We start from the raw sequence: 19797 nt of genomic DNA on the forward strand, positions 1-19797 counted from the left end.
CGCTTGAGCCCAGGAGTTTGAGGTTGCTGTGAGCTAGGATGACGCCACGGCACTCTAGCCCGGACAACACAGTGAGACTCTGTCTAAAAAAAGAAAGGAAGGGAGGCTGCACACTGATAGCTGCGAGCTCTGGCCTGACATCAAGCAGGCAGGACATCGGCACTGGGACTCCATCTCAGGCCGGCCTGGGATAGTCCTGACCTTCCTCTGTGCTGGCTGGGTGACTTTGGTGAGCAACTTAGCCTTACTAGGCCTCGGTTTCCTCTTCTGTAAAGTGGGGATCATAAGCCATATTTGATGGGGTAGCTATGGGGAGTCAGGGAGATGACAGCTATCAGAGTTGCTGCTCAGGGCTCAGGTACAGGGGCAAAGCCAGCCAGAGATGGGCCTAGGGAAGGAGTTAGGGCTGTTGACTGCTGGTAGGTTGGGTGTCAAGGGACCTGGATCCCATCCAGATCCTGGTGATTCTGGGGTTGTCTCAGGGTGGACTGGGCCACGGTGGGAGTTCACTGACTGCCCTGGCCTGGCCAGGTTGTGACTCTGGTTTTGGCAAGGCGACAGCCAAGAAACTGGACTCCATGGGCTTCACGGTGCTGGCCACTGTGTTGGAGTTGAATAGCCCCGGCGCCCTAGAGCTGCGTGCCTGCTGTTCTCCTCGCCTAAAGCTGCTGCAGATGGACCTGACCAAGCCAGCGGACATTAGCCATGTGCTGGAGTTCACCAAGGCCCACACCACCAGCACGGGTCAGTGACAACTTCCACCAGGGGAGGGCATGGCCAGATGGGTGGAAAGGGAGCAGGAACTGGAGTTTTGCTGCTGGGCTGACCTGAGGCTTCTCTCCCCTGCTATGTGACCCCAGGCCTATGGGGCCTGGTCAACAATGCGGGTTACAACGAAGTGGTGGCTGACGTGGAGCTGTCTCCAGTGGCCATGTTCCGCACCTGTATGGAAGTGAACTTCTTTGGTGTGCTAGAGCTGACCAAGGGCCTCCTGCCCCTGCTGCGCCACACTAGGGGTCGCATTGTGACTGTGGGCAGCCCAGCAGGTGAGTACCCTCCCCCACTGGGAAAAGGAGCCACTGTGCAGCAGAGGAGTGCTCTGGGAGCCCCTTGCCCAAGCTGAGCTGCCCTGCCCCCAACCTATCCCCAGGAGACATGCCTTATCCGTGCTTGGCAGCCTATGGGACCTCCAAGGCGGCCGTGGTGCTGCTCATGGACACATTCAGCTGTGAACTCGTTCCCTGGGGGGTCAAGGTCAGCGTCATCCAGCCTGGCTGCTTCAAGACAGGTGGGGGTCTTGGCTGGGGGTGGGGCAGGCATGGGGCCTGGGGCTGGGAAATGAGGGGTGGGCATGGTCTTATGGGGGCAGGGGCAGGGCTGAGGAATGGGCATGGCTTTGACTAGAGGCATGGACCTGCTCTGACCTTGCTACCTCTTCCCCAGGGTCTGTGACAAACGTAGACCAGTGGGAGCAGCGCAAGGAACAGCTGCTGGCCAACCTGCCCCGAGAGCTGCTGCAGGCCTACGGCAAGGACTACGTCGAGCACTTGCACAGGCAGTTCCTGCATTCACTAAGCATGGCACTGCCCGACCTCAGCCCAGTCGTAGATGCCATCACAGATGCGCTGCTGGCAGCTCAGCCACGCCGCCGGTATTACCCAGGCCGTGGCCTAGGGCTCATGTACTTCATCCACTACTACCTGCCTGAGAGCCTGAGGCGCCGCTTCCTGCAGGCCTTCTTCATTAATCACCATCTGCCTAGGGCACTGCAGCCTGGCCAGCCTGGCTCTACCTCTGCCCAGAACACAGCCCAGGACCCAAACCCAAGCCCAGGCTCTTCCCCAGTGGTGGCTCGCTGAGCTGTGTGCAATATGTCCCCACCACTCCAGCATGGGAGGCTCCAGGAGCCCTCCCCTGGGCATTATGACCCCCCGTCTGCCCTTGAGCCTGGCCTAATGAACCCCAGTCCTCCACTGCTGATGCCCAGTCCAAGCCCAGTGAGACTGAGGTTTCCCAGTGAGCCTCGGGGCCTGTCCACTGCTTCATGAGCCCAAACAGACCGTCCTGGGCACAATGCTCTCACCTGCAGCTTGGAGAACTCAGCTGGTGGGGAGTTTGGTGCAAAACTTCACTGTAGCCTTTGACAGGACCCTGCAGACAGTGCTCTGCAAACTAAGAAGTGACTGGGTGGGCTGGGGACCCCTTGGGATCGTTCCTGGGCACCAGTGCCTCGGTGCTGCAATCGAAGGGTGAATCCCAACTGTCTCTTGACTGGCTCAAGAATTCAGGCCCCAACTATCCACTCCCAAGCCCCTCAAGCCACAGGGAAGCTGCATACCCTACTTTCCGATTGCCACTTCTTAAATAAAGTTTTATTTCTCCTAAGGTGGGGCAGATGCTGGAGGGGGTAGCTGCCAGGTTGGCTGGGTGACAGGGTGTGGTTCTGTGACAGAGGTTGGGAACTCCTGGGGCTCAGCAAGGGGGTGGGGGCGCTGGGCACTGACCTAACCGGGCTCCTCTGGTAGCCTCTGGTTCACACCTGCCCCTCCTCCACTGACCTCGGGCAAATCATTTATCCCTTGGTCTGGGTTTCTCATAGAGAAATGGGGGTAATGACCCTGAACCCCAGGAGTTGTAGGGCTCAATGAAGCAATCAGGGAGGCCAGGAGCCCTCCCGGGCCAGGACCCAGCTCCCCAGGCCTGTGTCTGCACCTGAGCCTGCAGCAGAGGGAGGGGCTATCTTCCAGTGACACCCCCACCCCGAGGAATCCGGGCTGCTGACAGAGGGAGGTAGAAGGCTTCAGCAAGGGCAGGGTCATGAGGGAAGTTAGAGGTCTGGGAGGGGTACGCGGGCCCAAAGGAGGCAGCAGACAGCCAGGCTTAGAGAGGGAAGTTTTATTGTCTCAGAGGGGCAGAGCTACTTCCGCCTGCCCCAAGGACACACACACTCTATCCTTCCCATGGGCCATGGCTCTGGGAGTGACCCACAGAGGGGAGAGGAGGCTCACCCTGCCCCCAGGGGTTCTCAGGTTAGGGAGGGATATGAAAGTGACCACATGCTTCTCAGACACGTCAGCGGCTGTAAACATAGGGCTGAGGGGGCCTCCTTACTCTGGAGTGGGTCTTGGTTCAGCCTTGGTAGGGGGAGCAGGTGCCCAGCCCCTTTTCAGGCCTAAGAGCCGTCTCAGAGAGGGTCAGGGAAACTGGGCAGTCACTAGGACAGTGTGCCATCCCCAGGGCAGGCAGATGAGCCATGGGCTTCATCACAGACCACACAGACACACACAGTGCACTTGGGAGCCTTGGGCCAGAACGCTAGAAGATGGGGATGTAGTTGTCGATCTTGGCGCGGTGGCGCTGGGCGATGCACTCAGCAATCCACACAATGTTGCGGCACTCCTGCTCCTTGAGCTTCACAAAGGCGTAGAAGACACCAAAGTGGAACTGGTTCAGGAAGGCCAACTTGTTCAGCTTCACCTGCAGGCAGACACACATGTGATGTACTGGTGGCCATGGCCACAGAGTTGGGCCTAAGCCGCAACTCCTCCCTCTGACCGGCAGGCCCTACAAGAACTCTGCACTCACCTCGTGCTCAAAGAATCGGTCCTCCAGGGTCTTGTCTCCGGGGTTGCTGCCTGCACCCTCGAAGAGCAGCTTGTACTCCTGGCCGGGGGAGTGGTGGGATGCATTAGCATGAGGGTGCCGTGGAGTGCTGGGTCGGGGTGTGTGGTGCCAACATGCCCACCCACCATCCTGCCAGCCAGGGCACTCACCGGGTAGTAATCAGCCACGTTCTTGACCTGCTCATAGTCGTCAGCCCTAGCCAGCTGAGCCAGGCCCTCAGGGTAGAGCCGCCCGCAGTGGGGAAAGAGCTTGGCACGGTCCTCCTTGGACAGCTCTGTGCCAAAAGAGTTGATGGTGATGATGAAGGCGCGGCGGTCTGCTTCAAACTGTGGGGCAGGTACACAGGCAAGGAGAGAAGGAGGAAGAGGGAGGCAGTAGCCAGTCAGGTGGCAGGGCTTTCGCCTGGCCAGGGCTAGCAAGCACCAGCAGGTGGGAGGGTGGGCAGGCACTCACCTCCAGGATGGGGCACATGGCGTCGGCTGTGGTCCCGCCCAGTAGGGTGCAGAACTTGTAGAAGGACTCCAGGTAGGCCTGTGTAGAGCATGGAGCTTGCTCAGCACAGCAGGGAGACTCAGGGGGCCTTGCTAGGCCTCCCCTTCACACGTGACCTCCTCCCCTTCCCAGCCCCTTTCGCGGTGGGGACAAACAGCACACCCATAGATTGGCCAGGGTAGCCCTTATGGCAAAGCCCTGAAACACCCCAAATTCCAACTGTTACTCAGCCAAGCGGCAGTTGCCTGCTGCTGCCCACCCAGGAGTGTCAGAGCAGTGTCTGGTTGACTGTCTGCTTCAGGGTGCAGTGTCCCCACTCACTCATCCAACAGAGGGCCAGGCTCGGAGGGGGCGTGGACAGAGGTCCTCGCCGTGCTGTTCTGCCTTCCTTTCCCCCTAATTTCTCCCAGACTCCCCTTCCTCTGCCTTAGAAAGCCAGGTGTCCATGGGCTGGGGAGGGATGCTTACTCCTGAGAGTTTACAGAGACGGCCTGGACTGAGTGCCCCTGGCCCTCTTTCTAGCCTACCTTACAGAACACCACCTCCTCCCAACCCCCAGGCAGCCGCTAGGCATCACACGGCAGGAACCAAATTGTCAGGCCAGTTCCTGCTGAGGGATGGTTATTGCCTACATGGACGTCAGCTCCACAGTGCAATGGCCAGGCACGTGGGCTGGCAGTGAGAACAAGTACTTCCTGCCCAGGAAAATTGGATCTGCTGGGCATGAGGAGAGGACGGGTCAGCCTAGGCCCTAGGTGCCTCCCAATACTCACAAAACCAGCCAGGCTTCCTTCCCCACACCTCCACCTCTCCAAGCCGAGGAAGGTGGATGGTCTTACGGGCTCCAAGGGGAGCTCCCTTGCATGGGCACCCTTCACTCAGACCCCCCACGTCCCATCTGGTGGCACAGTCACAGAGAATGGCTACACAAGCTAGAGACTATTCTTCTGAGTCGGGGATGAGGGCTGGGAGGCATAGAACACTTCCCATGCTGAATTCTGACCTCCGAGGTACGAAGACCTTTTCACCACCCACCAGCTGACTTGGGCTCATAGGCTCCACTACTTCAAGAGAGATGGGACCCAGGAGTCCATGAGCCCAGGCCGGGCCTGGCCAGCAACACTGGGCAAGCTGGGCTCAGGGGAAGGCCTGAGGGTGACCACTGGGGTCACAGGGAACAAAAGTCTAGGACAGGTCAGGGAGTAAGAAGCCTGGAAGGGAGGACAGACCCCAGCACAGAGGATCCCAGCAATCAGAGGGCCTGGGTGGCAAAGACAGCTGCCTCCCATGGCTTAGTGGTGCCTTTTAGTCCCTCTAGGAGTCTGTCTGTGGCCACCTGTTCCCTGTAGCTAGCCAAGCTGGCTGTGCCAAAATCCTGAGGCCTGCCCCGGTGGGGCCTACAGTTCCTATCTGTGGGGGAAGCTACAAGCCAGGTCTTGGGCTCCATGCCCTGCTACCCACCTATTTGCTTAGTCAAGCGTACCAATCCCTGGAGAGGCCGACCCCAGGGTCAGGGAGGCTGGTGGGACAGGCCCAGACCCTTCTTTGGAGGCTAAGGCAGCAAAAGAAACCGGCAAGACCCCAGAGGCCCAAGTACCTTCCCACCAAGGTCACCTTCCCACCCCCGCCCTGTCCGTTGGAGTCTGCCAGCCCACGGCTGCTGCACCAGCTGCCTACAGTTCCCCCCCGCAGGGCGGCTGAGGGTCCGCCTAATCTCCCATCTGTGGCCACCGGGCTGGGACATTGCCTGACGGGCGGGCAGTCCTGGCACGGGGCCCACAGTGTTGGGTTGGTATTTATGAGCTGGTGCCTGGGCAGCCCTCGCCAGTGACTCCAGCTAGAACCAGTCAGGCCCGGTGAGGCTGTGGGTGAGGCTGGGGGGGACAGCCGCACCCCTCACCCTGTCTCAGGGCAGGGAACCCAGCAATGGGCCAGCTAGGCAGGCGGGAGTACTAGTACTAGTGCGTGCGCGCGCGCGCGCACACACACACACACACACACACACACACACACACACACACACACACACACACACACACACACACACACGTGCGCGCGCGGGTTCTCTCTCTCTGCTGAATGGCTGGCCTGCTCCCTATTAGCCGGGTGGCTGAGAGCACTTGCTTTTGCAAACAGGCTGAGCCAGGTGTGCTCCCTGGTGCTGCTAGTGACTTACTACGTAGCTTTGAGCAACCCACCCCACTTCTCTGAGCCCTTAGTTTCCTCATTTTACAAACGGGGATAATGATACCTGCCTTAGCTCCTAGGGCAGTCCTGAGGATAAAGCAACAAACTTCCTACCTCTGTTCTCATCCCCTTTCATCTGCCCTCCACGTCACAGCCAGAGGGGGTCTTCTGCACGTACTCTGCTCTATTGGAAACCTCTGTTGGCTGACCCTGCCCACAGGATAAAGTTCAACCTTCTACCTGCCATTCAAGGCCCTGGGTGACTCGATCCTATGCCTGCCTCTTTTCCAGATCTCTCTCCTACTGTTCACCTGGAACTGTCACTTTTGTAGCAAACTTCTGCCACTTGGCCCATGCTCCATGTTTTCCTTCTGCACGTGGTCTCCTGCCTACACCGTTGCAACCTCAGGCAGGCCCTTCGCCTGCCACCAGACCCTCACTGCACTCTGACCCAGGACCCTGCTGGGACAATGGAGGCCCTGGGCTCAGGCTGCAGCCAACTGTCAGCCAGCCAGCTCCAAGCAGGGCAGGAGAGCACCCTTACTGTGGGAAGTAGAAGGCAGGTAGGGGATGAGTATGGTGGGAAGTGGCACTGGCTCCAAGTGTGGGAACCTCAAAGGGACATGAGGAATTGGCTATGCCTGGCTCAGTCCCTCCCGCCACCATAACTGAGCACACTGTTGCCTTTGCTCAAGTGCCTGTCCTTGCTGGCAACAGCCCAGGTAACATGGCCCCAAGGGCTATGGCCTGGGTGGTGGCCCGTGACCCTCCTGGATGCTGGGGGAGTGGCAGTCCAGGAGCCAGCTCTAACAGGCCAAGCGGTGGAGCGCCAGCCACTCCTGCAGATCTTATCTGAGCCCGCTGCAGGCACTGTGGGATGGAGAACCTGTTCCGCGCAGCCTTGCACCCATCGCAGGAGCCAGAGAGTGAGCAGACAAGCCCCTGAGAAAGGAGCCTGGTAGAGCTGCATCCTGTCCCACCACCTCACGTAAATCACCATCCCACCTCAGCCCACAGCCCAGCCCACAGACAGCCATCCCCCACCGCTAGCGCAGGGCACTACCTTGTAGAGTGTGTTGCGGATAATCTCGATGTTCATCTCATCGAGGTCCTGCTCTGAAATGCAATCCTGGAAAAAAGCCGCTGGGGAGGAAAGACACGGGTGTGAGGGGTGGGCAAGTGGCCTAGGCGAAAGCCCTGCTAATGTTCGACGGCCTTATAGGGCACAGAGGGCCCCTGCCACAAGGCTCATCAGGGTGGGTACTGGGAGTCCCCAACCCAGCCTGGGCTGTTGCCTTGGAAGTGGCAGAAGCAATACTCTGGGCAATGCACACTGACCTGAGCTTCTCCTGCCTCCTTGCTCCTAAAATTGATTTATAAAGGAGGCGGCTAGCCATAACATGATCTAATCGTTGCTGGGGCAGACCCAAGCTCAGACCACGCCAAAGACAGGCTTGCATAAGAGGCCGGGACATCCTCCCTTCTCAAGGGGCAGCTGTGGATTCAGGGCCTGATGCCTATTTCTCTGCATCCCCCAGGAAGGCTTGGCGCTCACATTTGGAAAACCAGCCTCCTTCTGCTTAGGACAAGTAACAGTTCAGTGGGCATGGACCAGTGACCCAGGGGGACACTGCGGGCCTGGAAGGAGGCCAGAGCAGAACAGAGCATGCACACCCCCCCGGAGGGCCTGCAGACTCACTGGTCTGTCTCGTTTCTAAAGATGGAGAAACTGAAGAAGCCACAAACAGCCCAGAACTAGCTCTGAGTTGCTGGGAGAGTCTATGGCAGACTAGGTCGGCAGGTGAGGCTCCAGCCTCTCAGCTCAGGACCTAGTGTAGCTTCGAGCCCTGTGGTTCAACCTGGTGGCTTCCTGGAGGTGGTGCCCCTGAGCCCAGGACTCTGGCTGTAAGGGCACTAGCTGGTTATGGCCTTAGTGCTTTCTCCTCCGCCTCCAAGGCAGGCGAAAGTCAGCACTGCCTAGGCAGAGCCCTGCAGGAAGCTCCTGATTCCCCTCCCTTCCTTGGCCTCTGCTATGGACACTGCATCCTGCCCAACACTGTCAGACCTGGCCCCTGGGACCTGCTCGGTGGAGGCAAGTGAAACTGTTTGCTTTCCTCCTCTGCCTTGCAGGCAGCCAGCCCTCCGGCTCTGCTTAGGCTCCAGCCTGGGCCCACAGTCTGTCCGAGCTCCCAGGACTCCACAGACTTGTGCCTCTTTCTCACTCTTCTCCACGAGCTCAGCCCTCCTCTGTATTCTGAGAAATCAGACTCTTTCAAAGTTAGATGGTCTGAGCCAGGCCCTGGGGTAGCCTGCCTGACCCAGCAAAAGCAACAGGAAAGCAACAGAAGAGGGGCTGGTGGCTCACGCCTGTAATCCTAGCACTCTGGGAGGCCGAGGCGGGCGGATCTTTTGAGCTCAGGAGTTCGAAACCAGCCTAAGCAAGAGTGAGACCCCGTCTCTACTAAAAATAGAAAGAAATTAATTGGACAACTAAAAATATATAGAAAAAATTAGCCGGGCATGGTGGCGCATGCCTGTAGTCCCAGCTACTCGGGAGGCTGAGGCAGAGGATTGCTTGAGCCCAGAAGTTTGAGGTTGCTATGAGCTAGGATGATGCCACGGCACTCTAGCCCGGGCAACACAGTGAGACTCTGTCTCAAAAAAAAAAAAAAAAAAGGCAGCAGAAGAGGGAAGAATGGGAGGAGGAAGTTGAGGGGAAGACAAAGGTAAGCAGCAGAGGGCAGGTGTCACTTTCTGGCTCAGGGCTACCCCCCTCCAGGGGTCCACAAACCCCACACTGAGGCGCTGATGCTGACACCACTGCCCACCTCCCGCAACCACTACAGCGGCTCACCCAAGGGCGTGTCCACCAGAATGGCATTGTAGAGCTCGGCAGGTGTCTGAGCAATGTTCACAGCCTCCATCTGCTCAAAGCTGCCTAGCGGGTGGCACTTAGGCACCAGTTCAGCGATGGAGCGCTGGTGTAGTGTGCCTGTGATGAGCAGGATCACGTTGTCGATCATGTAGCTGTAACTACAGGTGGCAGACAACAGCAGGGTAGCCCATCAGGGCAAGGGGGCTTTGAAGTCCCGGTGTAGCACCATGCCCTCCCCCCCACCAAATCCCGCACAGGCCACCAGCCCCTTTACAACATGTGCTGACTCATGGGTGCTACAGATAAGCACCAATGTCTCATCTCCCTGCCCAAGTTCTTCACCACCCCCACCTCCAGGAGCACAGGACAGACATGCCCCTCCCTTGGGGAGAGGAGGATTCATGCCCCAGGAGAGATTGGGACACAGGTAACTACCCGACAGCATGGACAGTGCTCTAACAGGACACAGGAAGCATGGGCATGGGAGGTGGCACGTGCAGCCCAGCCCTGGGTGGGGATGGCCAGGAGCCTGAGAGATAAAAGGACCATGAGATGAAAGCATGTTTTGGGAAGAGGGACCGGCGTGTGCAAAGGCCTGGAGGCATTCAACGAGTGACGGATGCATTCGAGGAACTGGAACTGAGCACAGTCAGGATTGGCAGAGGGGGAGGAAGGCGCAGCAACAGGCAGGGCAGGGCTGCCAGCAGGCTGCGGCCTGGAGGCTGAGGGCCCCAACTTCATTCCGAGCACTACAGTTCCACAAGCGGGACGTGAGCAGGGAATACCACCATCCAGCTAGGGTCACTCTGGCTCCTGGGTGGGGACAGAGTGGGAGGGGAGAGGGGAAGATCATGAGGAAGCGAAGGCCAGAGAGGAGCCAGGGGGAGGCCCACTCTGGAGTGAAAGCCCAGGTCAGGCAGACCTGCACAGCCCCACACTACAGAGAGAACTACCCTTCTCCTTTAGGGCCTGAGGCCAGCGCCAGGCACCCACTCAGGACAGCCTGGAAGAGATCCAGAGACCTGCACAGGAGGCTGGGCTCAGGTCAATCCCAGGCCAAGCCTCTTCGAGGCCCTTCCCTGCAGAAGGCCAGCTCTGGAAGGCCCTGCTCCTGTCCTGGAGGGTGCATGGGCAACAGAGAGGGCTGTGGTGCTGGGGACGGGTGGGACTGCCCAGTTCAGACGCAGCACGGGACAAGGCTCTGCCTCCAAACAGCAAGACGTTGCCACAAAGGGGCTGGGGCAAAAAGTTCTGTGTAGTCACCTATGCAGGGATGGAGTGAAGTTGGGGAGGGCTCTAGGCCACAGCCAGGCTGCAGCAGCCATAACTGTCCTCCAGTCTGTCGCCGATTATGAACTCAGGGTACACAGGAGCTGAATGAGGCCCAGGGGAATGTCCTCCAAGGCCAGGGTGGGGCCAGGGTGGGGCATCCATGGAAGGATAAGAGCAGGAGTGGAGGCTGCTTTTCTGAGTTGGGCACTGAGCATAGATCCTGTCCTAGCTTCTGGGTGGGCCAGAGCAAGGGCCTTGCCCTGCCACAGGATCTTGAGCACCCAGTGCTGAGGCTATCCAGGGAGGACCCTGGCAGGAGGTGGCTCCCAATACCAAGTGAAGAAAGGGAGGGAGGTGGCAGCCCAGGGCCCAGGCCTCAGCTTAGAGGGCTGGCCCTCCAGGAAGGCAACAGAAGGAAAAGGCCCTGCTCCTGTCCTGGCCTGACCCCACTTCCCCTGCTTGCTGCACACTCCCCCAGCTCGGCGCCCTGCTATGACCTCTGCTCTCCTGGGCCCAGGGCCAGGCAGCTACCCTCTCTCCACCCCCAATCTGGCTGGGTCAGCTACAGGATGTGTACTGAGAAGAGACAGCCCCCCCACCCCCCCAAACTGCAGGCCTTAGGCAAGGTCTATTTGCAGCTGCAAGCCAAGACGCCCAATGGTCAGGCCCCTGTCCCCCAACCCCACAGTGCTGGCAGAGTGGAGGGACCTCAAAGAGAGTCTGCCAGAGCTTTGGGCCTTGGTCTCTAGCCCCGGCCTATATCTTTTCTACCCTGGACAGCACACACCCTCTGCCCCTGATGCCTCCAGAATCTATCATACCTCAGGACCCATTCTACACATGCGCCACCCAGCAACACTCCAGTTGTGCCCCATCCGGCCCCATTGTAGCCATGGCACTGCCTGAGACAGCCACAAAGACCCTGCCCCCGAACCTAAGGATGTCCTTTTACGCTCTCATGTCCTTCTGCACAGGAAGAGGGAGAAAAGCACATCCCTTAGGCCCACATTATGCAAGTGATCCCACAAGTGCCAGCATCACCAGCCCCACTGTGAGAGCAGGCAAGGCTCAGAGACAGCCAGCACCAGCCACCAGCCCTACCACACTGTAAGGCAGAGGAGCTGCATGGCTCTACAGCCAGCGCCCCCATGCCTGGCTCCACACTCCCCACCTAGTCTTGTCTTCTCAGAGGGACCCCCTACAAGCCAGTTTCCTGGCTCCTTCTCTTTCTAAACTTCCCCTTCCTGTGCCCACAACACAAAATATCTGTCTTTGCTGTGGATAGGGCTCAGCTCAAGTTGGGCCCGAGGAAGGTGCCTCAGGGAAGACACTGTCTTCTGACTTTGCTGCTGTCCCTGCAGTGATGGGAACAGGCCAGTGGTGATTCACTTCTGAGAGCTGACAGCAGATATGGAGGGCGGTGGTCACACCCCCTGGCTTCCTGCAACCTCTCCTGCCACAAGTCCTAGCTGGACACTGAAGGAAATGCTGAGCCAAATAAGGTCTGTTCCCGATCATGCCACCCCAACCCCTTCCCAGGCCCTCTCTGAACCCAAGCTAGGCCAATCCTGGGTGATCCTGTGCCAGGCCCAGCACGTCCCTCCCCCTGGCTGACCATGAGGTTGCTGCAGTAGCAGCCCCTGCCTTTCTCTGCTGCCTAGTGAGGGTCAGAATCCTCTTTCCCAGGAGACAGGAGACAGGACAAGCCTGGCTGAGATGATGCTGGCCAGCCATCTGCCTTCCTCCCAGGGCCGAGGCCTTCAGCAGACAGGGAAATCCTCCTCCTTGCCTGGCTTCGGCAGCTGCCTCCCTGCCCCCAGAAAGCCACTCCACCGTTCCTCCCCACATTTGGCCTCAATAGGAGGGAATGAGGTTCCAGCTGGTCAGCGTCTCCCTCCAGGGGAAGACAGCTGGGGAGTGGAGGGCCGGCTGCCCGCCAGGCCAAAGAGGCCCTTATGGGGTGGGGGTGGGACAGACTGTCTTCCTCTGTCCAGAGGCCCTCACTTGCCCTGTGCCTTCAAAACTCAGCTTGGGCCCACAGATGTCTTAGGCTGGAGTTTAGGAAGCCACTTCCTCCAAGAAGCCTTCAGAGTCCCTAGCCAACCCTGCCCCTCTGCTGTGCCCTTTGGTGCCACCTGCTGGAACAACATGGCTTCTCAACCCTGGGGGTTGGTCTGGCGCTGGTGAGGAGGCCACAATGACTAGCTACCCCTGCCAGCCTGTCCACCTGCAGTTCCCAGCAGGGGCTCCCATAAACTGCCAGTGACAGTATTTGTACTCAATCACCTCTGAGTCCTGAAGAGCCCTGTCCAGGGTGGAAAGTGAACAGAAATATCAGTCATGGCCTCAGCACACTCTCAAGCCTCAGTTTCCCCTCTGTATCGCAGTTCATGATCAAAGAAAGAGCTTTCTTTGTGCAGCTCCTTCAAAAAGCTTACATTTACCATTCAAAAGCCATGACAAAATATCTAATTTTGCCCATGACATTGTCATTATTACCAGAACAAGATAAAATTCCAAATTGTTAATGAACTGAATTAATTTCTACGGGGACCTTGTAAGGAAGAAACATTCCCCCATTAAATATTGCATATTTATTTACTGATAAAAACAAATGAAATGCTTTCCACCAAATCCTACAGTATACATTTGTCAAACAGCGATCAGGATGAAGGAGGTATGGCCCACAATAGCACTAGCAAGCTCTGATCTTCTCATTAAAATCTTGCCCCTCCCCAGAGGCCCAGCTGGCTCCTCCCACCTGATCTGAGCCTTCTGGGCCTCAAGGAACCCCTGTGTGCTCTCCCTCCGGCCCAGGAGAACGCTGTCAGTGCTGGCACTCCTTCCAGGCAAGAGCCAGGTCCAGCTCAGGACCCAGAAACCACAGCAGGCCTGGAGCCCCAGCCTGCAGAGACCTGCCATGGCCCCAGAAACTGTGATTATGCACAGTGAGGGCAGGAGGGTCAGGGTAGGGAGGCCCAGGGAAACCTGATGCCCCTCTGTGACCAAGCAGGGCCCAAGGTTGGGGTGACATGTCCTGGAGAGAATGGCAGATGTGCTGATAGGCCCATTAGGCACTTGAGGCCACTGTCCTGGGACAAAGCCTCTTTCCAGTTGCGCACTCCAGGCTGGTGGCAATGAGGCCCCTGACACAAGAGAAACACAGGCCTGAGCTCCCCTGGGTTACCCACGCTCAGGCTCTGCCAGTGGGCACCTGGAACATGCCCCCTCCAGGGAGGCTCACCTGTCCGAGGACACAGGCCTTTAGGGCCCACCTTGAGTGAGACCAGGCTCACTCCTCCCACAAGAACTCTCCCAGCTTCTTTTCCAGGGCTGACTCTCCTATGGGAAAACATCATGGAATGATCCAGATCAAGGTCCCCTCCAAGGCCAAAAAACTCTAAAAGAGATTCTATCCCAAGTCACACGGCAAGTTAATAGCTGGGACTTGGTACAGGGACATATTAACATGTTAGCACAGGGAATTGAGCTGGATTCTCTGAAGACCACATAATAACAGTCTACTTCAGGGGACCTACCTCACTCAGGCTATCTGCCCCCCACCAGCCAGCTGCCTCTGCTCTGGCCACCTGCTCTGTCACGTGGCCTATCCCCACTTGATCCTGGAGTCCTCCCAATGCTGCAAACCTCTGGTTCTATTTATGGAAGCTATCCACAGGCCTCTCCAGGTGCTGTCTACACCAGCACTGGCACTATCCCATTGCATCCAGGCACCTTCCTCCTGGCACCGGGCCTGGCCCAGAACAGGCACTGTTCATGTGAGCTGGCTGAAGGCTGGCCAGGACCTACAAGAGCCTTGAACACTGTTTTACACAGAAGGGCAGAGACGGCCTTAATCAGCTTCTGCTTGCATACCTTCAGTCACAGGGAACTCATCACCTCTTGGCAGAAGCCTGTTCCAGCCATCCTGGGGCAGCTCTGAAAGCAACTAGGCTGGCACCGTTCTCTCAAGTCTTCACAACTGAGATGGGGCCTCTAGCTGAGGCTCCTATTACCTGGTAGACTGCACTCTCCTCTCTGGGTACATTCCTCTGGCATTTCTAGGGTAGCTTCCTCCTTCCCTGAGCAGGCACCACACCTGGAGGCTGTTGTAGGGGGCACAGAGCCGGGCTCCATGCTCGATACTCAAGACATACATAGTTCCCTCAGCCTAGAACCCCCTCCCCCAATTCTTCCTTTAAGTGCCTTTCCTCTCAGCCAAGTAGCCACCTCCTCCAGGAAGCCAGTCCTGAGTCCCCAGCCTGGGAGACTTCACCTCTCTCTGCTCCATTCCCCCATCCACACACTGGGGATGACCTGCTGGGGCAGAGTAGGGGAGGGAGAGCAGCCAGGGATGTAAAAGATAAACAGAGACATCGTGAGAGAAGGGAAATGGGTGGGGGACTGGACACTATAGAGTGGTCAGGCCTGGAGACCTTGGCTGCATGAAGGTCAAGGGTGACCTTAGCCTGGGCCTTGTGGTACAGTGATAGGACTTATGGAAACTGACTAGAGGTTTGAGGGATGAGGGGGAGGTGAGAGAACAAACAGTGAATGTAAAAGTTTAGATCCCACAAGATGGATTTTTAATGGTGTGAGAGATTTGACCTTGTTTAGAAGCTGAAGGGAAGAATCTGGAACATTCTGCAAAGACAGGAATGCAGATGAGTGGCCACTCAGGGTCCAGGGAGTGAGGTGAGGGGACTCAGAACATTGATAGAAGGATCCAACGCAAAAGGAGGGTGCTTCTGCCATTGGAATGGGGGTCAGGGGGTGAGGTACAGACTCAGCGCTGGGAGGTATGAACTGGCTTTGTTGTCTTTGTGGAGGGGGAGGGGAGCCATCTGCCCAGAGAAAAGGCTGGGGGCAGGAGAGGGATGGTGTTTAAGACAGGCAGGTGGTCTTTCCAGTCCTGGTGGGAGACTACCGGGTGCTAAGTAGGTGGTGCAAGAGGCCACTGGGCAGGGACAAGCTGAGGCTGGCAGAGCGGGTGAGCATACATGCTTGATGGCAGGCATGACCTCCAGGCCAGCTTCCCCAGCTTTGCTCCCAGTAATGGAGGTGGGGGGAGGGTGGCTCCAGGCTGGAGGCTGTTGGGATTCCTCCAGGGCTGGGGGGCTGCCAGCCGGGCGGGACCACGAGTTGGGCGGCCAAGAGAGCTGCGGATGTTGGCAGAAGAGTGCTCCAAGGATAGACCAGGGAACCTCAGCTGGGGAGGGCGGGAAATGAAGACAAAAGGGACAGTAGGGGAGGAAGCAAGGCCCAGTGTCCTGCTGAGTCCGGAACCCGTGTCCCGCAACGGACTGAGAGTGGGTTGGAGGGCCTGCAGGCAGTGGGTAGAGAGGGTGCCTGATTCAGCGATTTCAGGAGTGGAGCAGTTCCAGGTGGTGACATGGCCTTGGGCAGCCACCGGTAGGGGTGGGTGGCTAAAGTGCAGAGTAGAGGAGCAAAGGAGCAGGGTCATTGGAGATGACGAGGTCATGGACCAAGCAGCCACAGGCCCAGATGGGCTGACACATGTCTGCTGAGCGATTCCCGAGTGAGGGCTGGAGTGAGCGGTGGAGAGGACTATGAGCCACAGTCACCCATGAATGGAACGGGCGAGGAAGGGGTGGATTCAGACGGCCTGCCTCAGGATAGCACTTGGCTGCTTAAGCACACTTGGTACTTGCAGCCAACCTCCAGTAAAGAGTTGGCGGTTGTGCGGCCTTAGTCACGCTCACCGTCCTCTCCGGTTTCATGGTCTGGCAGACTAAGACCAAGACAGGCCAGGGGTGAGATGCACTGGCAGGTAGGCCAGTGGGCAGTGGGGTGGATGACATCTACCCTCAGACCATTGGCAAGGGGTTAGGCCTCCTCTGGCTAGCCTGGCTGGGAAGGCCAGAATATTTACCAGGAAGCTGAAAGAGCCTTGTGCAAACAAGTCACAGGCTGGGCTCTGGCAATAAGTGCACTGCTTCCTGGTATGCCCTCGGCTCTGGCCTTGGGCAGGGGATGGACAGGCTCAGGCCAGAGGCTGATCAACAGATGGGGAGCTGCAATGTGACTCCTGAAACAGCAGCACAAGCAAAACCCCTTCTCTGGCCTCCTGCCCCAGGAAGTCCATGTTGGCATACCTTGACAGGGGCCAGGGCAGTGGGAGCATGGGCCCAGCTAGGACAGCAGAGAGGCTCCCAGGGAAGGAGGCCTGTGGCCAGGACAGGGTCTGCTTCCCAACTTGGGCAGGTTCCCTGGCCATTCAGGTGTCCCAGCCTGTGGCTTGCATCTGAGGATGAAGCCCTCTGGCTGCAGCACCCACTTGAGCAAGTGAATCTTGTATAAGTGGCTGCTACCCGCTGGGGGTGGGAATCAGGCCAGGCAGGAGGCATCTAACCCTGTCCCTACAGGGACAAGCAAGGTAGGTGTGCCTGGTCCCAAGGACAGTGGGGGCACCATAATCAAGTTATAGTAAAAGCTAAACAACACTCGGAAGAATGCAGGGAAACACTTCCCCCATCACACTCACACTCTGCCAATGCAGAGCACACTCATAGCCGCTCGCCAGCAATCATGCATCTGCCACCACCTGCACGGGGCAGCCCTGGCTCATGGCTCTTGAGAGCCATCCCTGCAGAGGGGGCCTCTTGACCTCCCTATGCTCACAGGCACACATGGCAAGTAGAGACTGTCCAGTCCAAGTGCCCTCTCCCAGCCTGCAGGTCCCAAGGTCCTTTCCTCCGCTTAGCTTCTCCAGCAGCTTAGTGTGGGCAGAGCTGCACCCAAGGCTCAGATGATGGGAAAGCAGAGGCAGCCAAGGGTTATAAGCACGGGGTCTGCCCACCTGAGCTCCTGAAGGCTTGGGCCAGAATGGAGAAAGGCAGTTAGATGTGCAGCCTGCCCCCCAACCCTACCCCTACCCAACTCCCTGAGACCCAGGGCCACTCTCAGATGGAGATGGGGCCTCAGCGCAGACAGGGCCAGAGAGTCTGAATGGCGCATCCCAAGAACCAGGCTCTTTGGAACCCTGTCCGTTCCCTGACACCTGACCCTGTCAGAGGGTGTGGGGTCTGGTGAGTGTTCAGTGTGGGTGCTATAGGGTGAGAAAAAGGGCCCCTACCTTCCCTGGTCTCCCCACCCCAATCTCTGAAACACTACGGACACAGGGAAAGGGGCTTCCTCCAGCACAACTGCACAGGACACTCTCGCCTGCCCACCATATCCGTAACCAGCAGCTAAGTTGCTGGTGACCCCACTTTATGAGTGGTAGCCAGAGTGTGCAGGGCTGTTGAATGACCAGCCAAATCACACATCCTGGGAGGACTCAAAGCAGTGCCCGATTAGAGCTGGCCTGACAGAGCTGTCATCAGCTCTGACAGCTACCAGAAGCACGAAGTCAGCTGGCCTAAACCATGCTGGGATCAGCTCCTGCAGGTGTAGCTATCCTGCCCAGTGAGAGGGGAAGACACTGCAGGGCACACTCACGTAATGAAGTCCAGGAAGCTGGCAAGTGGCTCGTAGGCGTGGTTCCTCATGTGGCGGAACTCTACCACCATCTTCTCCTTGAGCCGGTCATCGATGACTGACACTGTCAGAGGCGAAGCCTCGTTGGCCAGGAAGTTGCCGTAGTCAGTACTCTGCAGGTGCAGTTTCAAGTCTGAAACCCAAGGGTCGGGGGTAAGGGCTGGCCTTGCTGAGCCCCCACCAGGGTTCCAAGTCCCCACCCCACCCCAGCACTGGGCTCTAGCCTCTCCCCTGCCATGTGTCCTGCTACTACCCAGACTTCCATCTCCCTGTTGGCTCAGGGCCTACTACAGGGCAGCCAGGCTAAGGCCCTGGAGATGCCCCAGATCCTTGGGCCACAAGCCAGCACACTGGGCCCCAGAGTCTAGGCATAAGTGGAACAGTTGTTCCCCAAGATGTCATGGCCCAATCCAAGGAAACCCCAATCCAAGGTCCAATTCACAGCCCATAGCTTTTGAGGCCCTTCTGTGTGCTAGGCTCTAGGATGGCCCTACCTAGAACAGAGTAAAACACGGGCCCTGCCTTCCAGGGCCTCAGGGTCAGAGAAGCAAGCCAACACAGCCCCAGGCAGACACCAGGCATATGAAATAAAGGAGATGCCAAAAGCTGTGGGAGTAGAAAGGGCACCAAACTAGGACAGAGAGGATGACAAGGCCACACTAGGCTGGGCCACAGCAAAGGGTAGGGAAAAAAAGGTATGAAGGAAACAGGCAGCAGGATGGTGTGAGTGAAAAGTGGCCTGGAGGTTTGATCCAGCAATCCCATTACTGGGCATCTACCCGAAGGAAAAAAAGGCAGTCTATAAAAAAGACATCTGCACTCGAATGTTTATAGCAGCACAATTCACAATTGCAAAGATGTGGAAACAACCCAAGTGCCCATCAATACATGAGTGGATTGATAAAACGTAGTATATGTCTACCATGGAGTTCTACTCAGCCACAAAAAACAGTGGTGATCTAGCACCTCTTGTACTATCCTGGATGGAGCTGGGGCTCATTCTACTAAGTGAAGTATCACAAGAATGGAAAAACAAACACCACATGTACTCACCATCAAATTTATCAACGCTTATGTGAACATATGGTAGTAACATTCATCGGGTGTCAGGCAGGTGGGAAGGGGGAGTAGGAGATGGGTAAATTCACATCAAATGCGCACTGTGTGGGGGATGGACACGCTCATAGCTCTGACTCGGGTGGGGCAAAGACAATATATGTAACTTAAACATTTGTACCCCCATAATATTCTGAAAAAGAAGGCCGGGTGCGGTGGCTCACGCCTGTAATCCTAGCACTCTGGGAGGCTGAGGCGGACGGATTGTTTGAGCTCAGGAGTTCGAAACCAGCCTGAGCAAGAGCGAGACCCTATCTCTACTAAAAATAGAAAGAAATTAATCGGACAACTAAAAATATATGTAAAAAAATTAGCCGGGCATGGTGGCGCATGCCTGTAATCCCAGCTACTCGGGAGGCTGAGGCAGAAGGATTGCTTTAGCAGGGAGTTTGAGGTTGCTGTGAGCTAGGCTGATGCCACGGCACTCTAGCCCAGGCAACACAGTGAGACCCCATCTCTACTAAAAATAGAAAGAAATTAGCCAGGCATGGTGGTGCATGCCTGTAGTCCCAGCTACTCAGGAGGCTGAGGCAGAAGGATTGCTTTAGCCCAGGAGTCTGAGGTTGCTGTGAGCTAGGATGATGCCACGGCACTCTAGCCAGGGCAACAGAGCGAGACTATCTGGAAAAAAAAAAAAAAAAGAAGGGACACTTGAGCTAATATCTGAAGGATGAGTCAGAATGAATTAAGCTCAATCATAGAAACTTTCGATCTTTTAACATAACCCCTTG

The 19797-nt window shown here is 57.3% G+C and overlaps 2 protein-coding genes across 2 annotated transcripts in view; one reads left to right on the forward strand and one right to left on the reverse strand.

Annotated features, from left to right (window-relative positions):
* Nucleotides 1-382: 382 nt before the first annotated feature.
* HSD11B2 (hydroxysteroid (11-beta) dehydrogenase 2) lies at nucleotides 383-1859 on the forward strand. Its single transcript, XM_012660457.1, has 5 exons — nucleotides 383-419; nucleotides 532-744; nucleotides 861-1046; nucleotides 1151-1288; nucleotides 1444-1859. Exons 1-5 carry the CDS (start codon nucleotides 383-385, stop codon nucleotides 1857-1859), a joined length of 990 nt encoding a protein of 329 aa, XP_012515911.1.
* A 1246-nt stretch (nucleotides 1860-3105) lies between these two features.
* The window catches only part of ATP6V0D1 (ATPase, H+ transporting, lysosomal 38kDa, V0 subunit d1), a 40015-nt gene continuing 23323 nt past the window's right edge, over nucleotides 3106-19797 (reverse strand). The window contains exons 2-8 of the mRNA XM_012660551.1: nucleotides 17912-18083; nucleotides 9158-9336; nucleotides 7367-7446; nucleotides 4078-4155; nucleotides 3774-3950; nucleotides 3586-3663; nucleotides 3106-3477 (exon numbers count right to left, since the gene is read on the reverse strand). Of these exons, the coding sequence (XP_012516005.1) occupies nucleotides 3316-3477; nucleotides 3586-3663; nucleotides 3774-3950; nucleotides 4078-4155; nucleotides 7367-7446; nucleotides 9158-9336; nucleotides 17912-18083 (926 nt within the window). The 3' untranslated portion in view covers nucleotides 3106-3315. The remainder of the gene's footprint in view (nucleotides 3478-3585; nucleotides 3664-3773; nucleotides 3951-4077; nucleotides 4156-7366; nucleotides 7447-9157; nucleotides 9337-17911; nucleotides 18084-19797) is intronic.

This window comes from Propithecus coquereli, unplaced genomic scaffold (assembly GCF_000956105.1).
Source record: "Propithecus coquereli isolate 6110/MARCELLA unplaced genomic scaffold, Pcoq_1.0 Scaffold67, whole genome shotgun sequence".
NCBI lineage: Eukaryota > Metazoa > Chordata > Mammalia > Primates > Indriidae > Propithecus > Propithecus coquereli.

What these genes read in the sequence shown, in the direction of transcription:
- HSD11B2 (XM_012660457.1), top strand. Translation starts at nt 383, where the DNA reads ATGGGCCTAGGGAAGGAGTTAGGGCTGTTGACTGCTG. An exon ending in GTTAGGGCTGTTGACTGCTG is followed by an intron (nt 420 to 531) that starts GTAGGTTGGGTG and finishes TGGCCTGGCCAG; the next exon opens with GTTGTGACTCTGGTTTTGGC. An exon ending in GACTGTGGGCAGCCCAGCAG is followed by an intron (nt 1,047 to 1,150) that starts GTGAGTACCCTC and finishes ACCTATCCCCAG; the next exon opens with GAGACATGCCTTATCCGTGC.